Genomic DNA, 9,192 nt, shown 5'->3' on the forward strand with positions numbered 1-9,192 from the left:
TAAGAACAGTTTAGTGACTAAGGTATAACAAAAATCACTACTGCTACCACCAATAATAGTAATGATAAAGGAAATAACAAGGGAAGAGGATACAACACCTCATCACCAGGAGACCGATAACTCGCCCCCCACAACACCTCATCACCAGGCGACCGATAACTTGCCCCCCCAGCCCGACCAAGCACCAACCGATACCTTCTTCAACCCCGCAGTCTCCTAGCCCTTTTGGGTAACTCCCAGTTACGTCCTGGGCATGACGTGCTGTGTTATGGAATACCTCTTTGGTCAGTTTGGGTCAGGTGTCCTGTCTCTGCTTCCTCCCGGCTTCCCCTCCTCCTTGGCAGAGCATGAGGCTCACAAAGTCCTTGGCCAAACCAAAACATCGTTATCAGCTCTGTTCCCAGCCCGAAAGTCAAAACACAGCACTGCACCAGCTGCCAAGAAGGAGAAAAATAACTGCTACTGCTGAACCCAGGACACATTCATATAATATTTTAAATAAATCTACACAGCAATGTTAACAATAGCTGTGCCCAGTATCAACCGGGTCACTGTAATTTGCAAAGTGGCTGAAAATACTATTTTCTGAATCTGTTCCTGCAGAAGTTAGCCTCATTTAGTACCTCATTTCTCATTTTGCAAATCAACAACGAAAAATGTTACTGAAAGATGTCTCTGATGTAATATTGCTGTATATTCCTCCACTCTGAAGTAGTATCTGTAGGCACTCTTACATGCTAGGCTATCTGCCTCCACCTGGTATCATGTCCTTGAAGTGAAATCAACACAGAAACAGGAAAATAAATTAATCCCAACAACTCTGATTCCTCTAGTGTACACGCTACAGTAGACTTTTATGCATCTTGAAAGGATGTGCTTAGAAAGCAAGAAATATTGGATGGATGAAATTGAGCAGAACAGACAACAACAAAGAAATTCAGAGGAGTAAAAAGGGAAGAACATGAGAATGAAACTCTGAGGATATAGAGGCTCATCTGTGTCACACTATGGTTTTTAATGGTGAAAAGACAGGCATGTGCAGATCTAACATATAAATGATTACACCAAATCAGATGAAGCTTCCATTTAACCTAGTATTTGGTCTCCAGCAGCAAACAATCCAAATACTTAAGGTAAGAATGTAAGAAACTTGGCGAGTATATTCTTTTACTAGAGCACCCTTCTAGCTTTTGACAGTCAGCATTTAGGGCATTTTGAACAGAAGAGCACTGTATTGAATATTTCCCTGTAGATTCTTTTCCCTTCATGAATTTATTTTAGTCTATTTTGAACCAATCAACTTTTGTTTAATTTGGGTTTGGTTTTGGTTTTTTTTTTGCATTGAACCAATTTGCTATTATTTGACTTCCACAACATCCTTTAAATGTTCCTACAGTAATCTTCAGCTTTGAAGGCTTTAGATTCAGGTGGCAAAATTTTTCCTTAATTGCATGCAAGACAACTAAGTGCAGTTTTCAATATCTGTTTCACTTGCGCTGTGATATAATAGGACTAATAGTACCTTTTTTCATCCCAACGTGGCTGCTAAGTTGAATATATTTAAGAGGTGCTTAATTTCACACAACAAGAGCTATGTAAGAATTTAGATTTCATACATTCCATTTCAAACTATGATACTTTAATCATTGCATATGTATATGTATCCATGCATATGTATATACATACATAGATAGATGTGTCACTATACATATCTGCACATGTATGTGGATGCATATATACATATAGCCTACTTCTTCTACATATCTTCAAATTACATTTTTGGGATTCTTCCATCCTACCTATTGGTTAGGCACTTCAGATTCAGTGCCAGATTAAGATGACTATTTCTTTCCCAGGTTGGAACTGATTTGCATTCAGCCCTCTCACAGTGTGGCCACAGAAGGCTGGGTGTCTCTGTATCTGTAAACTGATTGATATCTGTGTCTCTAAAAACACCATAACGTTTTTCTGAAGAGTGCCATTACATTTCAGTGTGCATCTTCAGGTAACTATGTACAAAAATGAAAATCAGTATTAAATTTATTAAAAGTTTTCTCATTGCAAGACAGAAATTTTGCTTAACATGAGCTCGGAAGAACACCAGAGCAAATAATCATATTTCTTGCTCAAGCAAGATTAATTATTGTGTCTGAATCAAATAGAGATGAAGCCACACAGCATCCATCAGATACAAGTTCAACTTAAGGTAAATAAGGTATCATTTTTAAATGTTTTCTCAAGAAACTGCTAGTGTTAGCTAAATTAAATTACAGATTTTAATGGCAGTATTAATAAATACTAAACCTTATTCTTGGTAGTAAATTATAATATGAAGGGAAGACAAGATTATCTTTTGTAATATAAACTGTACCTTAATATAACTGAGTGGTTACAGTCTCTTCACCTTCACCCAACTATAGCCAAACTGATCTCCTTTGAGTTTCTATTCATATTCAAAGTAACAAACAAACAAAACATTTAAAAAGGAAAAAATCTAATTACATGCAATATGAGAATAAGATACTAGACTCCAACAATACACTTTCTTCACAGAGATACTGTACAGATCTGAAGGTTGGTATGTGAGTCCTGCTGTAAGTCTTTGGAGGGACAGTAAGACAAATGATCAACCAATTAATACTGGATTTTAATTTCATCCAATCTGAAGTAATTTCTAACCCTTTTTCACTGATACGGTAGTATTCAAATGCCTGTCACAGGAAATCATTAAACCTAACAGAAAAAAAAAAACAACACACACACAAAAAAACAACAAACAACCCCCCTAAACCAAACAAGTAAACAGCCTTCAACATCCCCAAACCTATCTCTCTTCCCTGAGTTATTCACTGGCATCCTCTGAAGTCTGTCAAGATCAAAGCTTTGGATTTTATAACATAATAGTCTTCTATCTATAACTACTTTTCTAGTCAAAATGGTTTAACAGAGAAATTGCAGTGAAATGTCCAGTTAATTTTTCTTTGCCTCATAAAGCTAGCAAGTAACATACCAGTAAAATAATCCAGTATGTTACACTGTTTCCAAAAGGATGTTTCACGTAAAGAAAAGAGAACTTGCATTTGCATTAATTCATTCTCAAAGTGTAGGATTATAAATTTTAAAACAGCTCTATTGTTATTTATACTTGCAGCTCTATTGTTATTTATACTTGCATCTTGATAACACTCAAGGGCTCTTATTATAACTGACTGATCTAGATACAAAAATTGAGAAAAGGCTGCTATTCAGCCAATATTTATTTTAGCCACGTAGAAGTTAAATGCCTACATGGCCCATATCAACTAGACACTCATGATGCATCTGAATTTATTCATCTTAAAGTTATGCATTTAGACTAAGCTAATTAGCTAGACTTGCTTTCTAATTAATAGGAAGAGACAGGCACCTTAAGAGGTTGATTCATCTCTCCTTAAGATTGGTATAATGAAATGTTGGAAGTGATGCTCACGATCTTTTTCCACAGATTACAAAGACAGCCTAAATATCTAGTTTAGACTGGATATATACAAAAAGGAATAAAGTTACATTAAAAAAAATCTCAATTTCATGGTGCATGGCCTGTTTGTGCTCAGCATAAAATAAGAAAAAAAACCAACTTTGTGCAATAAACGACCGCTACATTACTTTTCAATTAGTATAATGTGCCCTAGCAAACTTACTGATGCAACAATTTCTTACTCTGTGAATAATTACACTGAAATCTGAGAACTGGGGACAAGTGTTCATAAGTTTTCATTGCAAAATTTTCCTCTAAAGGATGTATATAAGTATTCGTCCTTTCCAGACTGTACAATAACCTGATTAATATTCTATCTAGAAATTACATACAATACTGTTACTCAAGCCAGACAATATTTCAAGGAAGATATTGTCAGAGATGACCAACCAACAGACTATGAGCTCAGACTGACTGTTGTTCACTGCCCAGTCCCTGCTGCCCTCTTGCCTAAGGGCTACACACACGGCAACTAAACCAGCCTGTGACTGGCGAGTCTTTCTAGATCCTCTTACTTTCTTTCACGAGTTCCTTTTCACAGAAGAAAAAATGTTTTAGCTTCTGACATATGACAAGAAAAAGTCTGTTAATCTGCATGGGCAGTATCAAGCAATTCACATGGATGGCATACATTTTGATAGTGTCTCACTGGAATGAACCTATTCACATGCTCAAGTATTACACATGTTCCCCTGACCCCCATCACACTATGGGAGACACATTTATTCTCATCATGGGACAGTCCTGTCACACAAGGGGTGGGAGAAGTAACAGTGTACTCATCATATGATACAGATATACTCAGATCATTCAATGGATAAAATGGTACTGCAAGCAGCCCTCTCATTTGTCCACAAGGACCTGTTCAATTTGTCCCATTGCAGAGACTGAGAATGGCTGTATTAGAAGGGATGCAAACTAATTGAGAGGAAATGGTTGCATCTGGGCTATTACTTATGTCCAGCCTTTGTGCTCTTTCCCAGAAACACTATTATAAAGAACATGTATTAGAAAAAGCATAAGGAAAAAAACCACCAAAAACATCTCCCATGTTTATCAAAACAAAATATCACAGTATATCACTTTTTCATGGTGATGTACTGAATACGGGTGTCCATGTATTGGCAGCAGGGGGCTGCAGGGGAGGCCTCTGGAAAATAGACATGGGGCTGTCCTGTGCTGAATAGTCATTTTCAGGCGCCTCTGCAATGCACCCACTGCAGACATAGCTAAGCCTGTCAGACAAGGTGGCAACATCCTGGGAAAACATATTTAAGAAAGGGCAAAAACCACTCTGGGGAATGAACACAGAGGAAAGGGGGTGGAGTGGCAGAGACAGGACAGAGAGGAGGAGAAGGTGGGAACAAGGTCAGGGCAGGAGGAGCTGCTCCACATAACTAAGGACTGACTTCATCCTCATAAGCCACCCATTGCCTCAATGAAGGGATTGAGCACAACATGCAGCAACATTCTAGTACATGTCTTGAGTCAAGGTGTGGAGACTAGGAAGATGGAAGAAAGAAATCTGAAGTTGAGCCTGGGTGTTTTTCCTGCATATTTAGATGTCTGTACATGTTGTTTCCCAATATTCCAATAAAAAATTAAATATTTATGCTACCTGGCAATACATTAATTCCCCAAGTTGTTTTGCCCCTGACAGTACTTATGAAGGTGTGTTTCCCTGTCTTTATTTGAAATCTTGAGTCTTCTCACTTCTGCTCCTCCTGTTTTCCTGTTTTCTCCCTCATCTCACTCAGGAGCATGGGAAGGAAACTAGCAAGCAGCTGCGTGGGTGCTTGGCTGTTAGCCAGGGCCAACCTACCACATTTAAAATGAAAAGGGGATGAATGGATCCAACAGCAAATTGCTTTCATTGATTACCATTAACCAAAAGTTTCTTTGCTGTGATGCAATCCATCTCGATTCTAAAAGTGAACCTTTTACCAGGGAGAAAAATGGCAAAGCTTTTTAAGTAAAAAAAAATAATTCAATTGTGCTCAGCTGACTTACGGTGTTGCTGGTGTAAGCAGGAGGCTCACAAGAAATAAATGCACAGCTTCTCTTTCCTTTTAATTTGCACAAGTAAGAGACATTTAAAATAAGTGTAGCTGCTTACTGAAGACTAAGTTTCTTCTTTGAAGCTTCTAAGCAATAGAAAATCTGGTTATGTTACTTCTGTCATGGAACTAATATTCGAGGAATGGTATGTCCTTATCCTGGAAATAGTTGTGAACATGTCTCATGACAAATTGTTCTGAATTATTTTGACAAAAGTCTTTCTAGTGGGGCAAAATAAAAGGAATTTTAAAGAAAAATAAAACACCCAAAAATATAGATTGCTGGTTTGGTTTTTTTTACTTCTAAAAATTAAATTCATGATCTTTACTCTTACATCTAGAAAAATAGCGTTTAGCATTTACATGGCGAAACCAAATCACTTCTGTTGTTCTTTCGTGCTGGCAGATTTTTTTACCATGTTATTTTGAACAGGGTTAAAAGATTAACCCACACACCACCCTTTTTTTTTTATGACCTAATTCAAAATTAGAGCAAATAGAATAAGATTATCCAGTCATGATTTTTATTTTTCCGCTATTACCATGCTGAAAATAACCTTCAGAAATGGCAATATGGAGGAATTAAGATGGCAAGTAATTTTCTAACCAGCTCTAATGAAGAGATTATCCACTAGCACTATTCATTGCAAACACTACTAAATACAATTATTGGAAACAGATTTGAAAACAAAACACGGCGATCACAAAATTAGGAGGTCTTACAAACCAGGAAAATATTTACTCTGGAAAGAACACTTGTACAATTAGGAAGAGAAGGATTATGAGCTGTATAATGGTTATATAGCTGCCTGATTGCAAACTACATAGATCATATTCTTCTAAAAAATGTGCAAGCCAAAGGGCAAAGACATTTACAAAATAAGGCATATACATAAGCCAACTTTATATCCCAATTCCAAAGATTTGATCATTTAGTAACTTCAGTAAGAATACCAAGGAACACCTAAATTACTCCCTCAGAAAACCAAAATAAAAACAAATTAAAAAATTGCAAATATACTTAGCTTGGTGAAATATTTGAGGTATAGAATTTAAACACGATAGTATTAGGCAACAATTAGAATGAAAGTCTTAAAATGAGAGATATCTGAAACAGCAAACAATTCTAAGACTAAAAGTATCTGCCTAGAATACACGAAAAGACTAAGTGGGCTCTTAGATTCTGACAGAAAAAAAAAATCTTGAACAAATGAAATGTGTATATTGTATTACAGCAATACAGGAAAAACAGCTATTTAGGCCACAATGTATCCAGTTTCCTTCTGCCTTGTGTGAGTACAAAATTCTTGCTCCTTCCCTCTTCCTTCCCTCTCCTCTTCCCTTTCTTTTCTCTAGTTCTTTCTCTCTTTCATAGGAGCTCTCGGAAGCTGGTAAATACTTGCTGTTAGAACACAGCTCCTGCGCACATAGGAGCTAAAAGGCAAAATCACAACACAGCAAAATGAAAATTTTCATTATCTCAAAACTATAGTAATTCACTTCATTTTCACCTTATTTTATATGACATTTTAAGAACACAAATAAATATAGTAAGTATTAAAAAAACTTTTTTTTTTTTTTTTTCATTTTCTTGTGGTAAACCAGTATTAGCTTCCTTTTAACATTTGAAAGGTTACTTAATAATAGCTTCACGGGTCTCATTACCTTTTGGCCTGGACTGGAGCATGCTGCAAGTATATTTGAAGAGAATAACACGCTTTTTGAATTGTATCAGAATGTCATTAAAGAAGTTTATGAAAAAGAACATTTTCCTTTGCTATATGCCTTCAGGTACAACACAATTTCATGTTCTTAAAGGATGGATTCTGTTCATCAGTGAAAAAGAACATGTTGCTTCCTCTGTCCAACATGCATTTTTCAGGACTAATACTTCACTGCTATTATTAGACAACTGCTGTAATTGAAAACATACTCAGCTGTCTATTATAATAACTTACATGAACTGGAGATGTGATGCTTCTTACGTAGCTAAGAGTAACTTTTGTAAATGACTAATCCATGTCAACAGCTTCTAATTTTCTTCATCCTAGTTGCCAGTTTTGTCAGCAGTGCAGAATAAAAACACTGGGAAGGGGGGGGGGGGAGAAGAAGAGAATAAAGTAGCCTTCTAGGTTACTAACTTTTATTTCTAATTATATAAATTTTGTAACACTAGGGGTTCCTGTAGATAGCATGTTTGTATAGAACATCATACAACCACCAATCTGGCTAGTTTAAGACAATGTCAGAGGAAAACAGGTCTGTCTGAGCTCTGTACCCTAAGATTTCCTTCTGAATAGGCTGATCAACTGATTCTTTAGTACAACAGAAAAAAGAAGAGGCCATTTTTACACCATTATCTTTTAATTTAAAATACTGTCCAGGATGTGAAAAATCCAAGATCACTATCACTGTGAACCTGAAGCAGTTCAAACTTCTGTGTTCACAGCCCAGAGTGCCATAGCCGTAATTCTTGTTAAGCACTTCCTAACAATCCCAGTCAAATATCCCACCTTCCTCCTAACCCTCTGATTTTATTTAGTTCTTCATCACCCTCAAAATTCCTCTCATACAATCAAGAAGCCATCACACAAATTCTTCTGCAATCCTAATCTTTCTAAACCATCTCCCATCATATTAGAAAACCCTTTCTACTCAAGAATCCTGTATTTCTGTGCCATCAATATAAACTCAAACTGAATACCTCTTGGATGCAGCTCCTCAACAACTCCATTTCTGCTTGCCCAGATATTGCTGTTATCACTCTACCATTACAACTCCTGATGTTGCTGCACATTGCTGCTTTCGTCCTACATGACTTCCTTTCTCACAGCACAGGCTTTTCCACTGGCCAGCAATATACAGCACTCCCTATCCCTGAACAGCTGTGGCTCTCCAGATGTTAAAGCAGCCTCATCTGATGGTCTGACAGGGATTTAACACAGGTCTGCACTTACTAAAATACACCTAGAGAGCACCCTAAGGGCAGAAGCAAAAAAAAAAAAAAAAAAAAAAAAAATGCTTGTGAGAAAACAGGATGTATGGAATACATATTATTAGCAAGTAATTACAAAACTGCATAGCAAGCAATATGCAGGGTCAGTTTCTGTTCTAACACTTGTTTTGGTTAAATAGTCTCCTCTTTCATCTTCCTTCTTTCTCCCTCAGCATGGTTGCTAAATGTAGAGCTTCTGCTTAAGCCTGGCAGATACAACCTATTCAGAAGTGATTATTCTTTCCTTATCTTTTCTCTTTGTCTATTATTCCTTGCCATCCTCTCTCCCACAGATTACCCTTATACATACTGTCCTCTCAGTAGCTGTGTTTACCCTCAGTCAGCAGGTTGGATTTGTAGAAGATCACAAACCATCACAAAACATTAGATTCATTTAATATAACTTTATAAGGTACAGTTAAGTCTTGCAGGATTTGAAGCAAGTGGATTTCGTCACATTACATACACTGCACACAAACCACAGTCACTTCAAAACTACAAGCTTATTTTAGATCCTAACCCCCCTCCAAGACTGTTTAACAATTCATTTCCATTTGATTCTTGAAACAGTCCATAATCAAAATTACATGCACTTTTAACATTACTTTTTAAACAACCAGAGC

General features: G+C 36.7%; 1 protein-coding gene across 6 annotated transcripts in view; it reads right to left on the minus strand.

Annotated features, from left to right (window-relative positions):
- Positions 1-9,192, minus strand: part of STS (steroid sulfatase) — a 102,716-nt gene that overhangs the window by 83,824 nt on the left and 9,700 nt on the right. The window contains exon 1 of one of the 6 annotated variants that reach the window (XM_061366507.1): positions 7,533-8,097. The exons of the other annotated variants lie outside the window; for them this stretch is intronic. Within the exon in view, the coding sequence (XP_061222491.1) occupies positions 7,533-7,534 (2 nt within the window). The 5' untranslated portion in view covers positions 7,535-8,097. Of the gene's footprint in view, positions 1-7,532; positions 8,098-9,192 lie in introns of those variants that run through there. 6 annotated transcript variants of the gene reach the window in all.

Source organism: Neopsephotus bourkii, unplaced genomic scaffold (genome assembly GCF_033783945.1).
Source record: "Neopsephotus bourkii isolate Nb327-2 ecotype Australia unplaced genomic scaffold, CSIRO-AGI_Nbou_v1 NB_1346, whole genome shotgun sequence".
NCBI lineage: Eukaryota > Metazoa > Chordata > Aves > Psittaciformes > Psittacidae > Neopsephotus > Neopsephotus bourkii.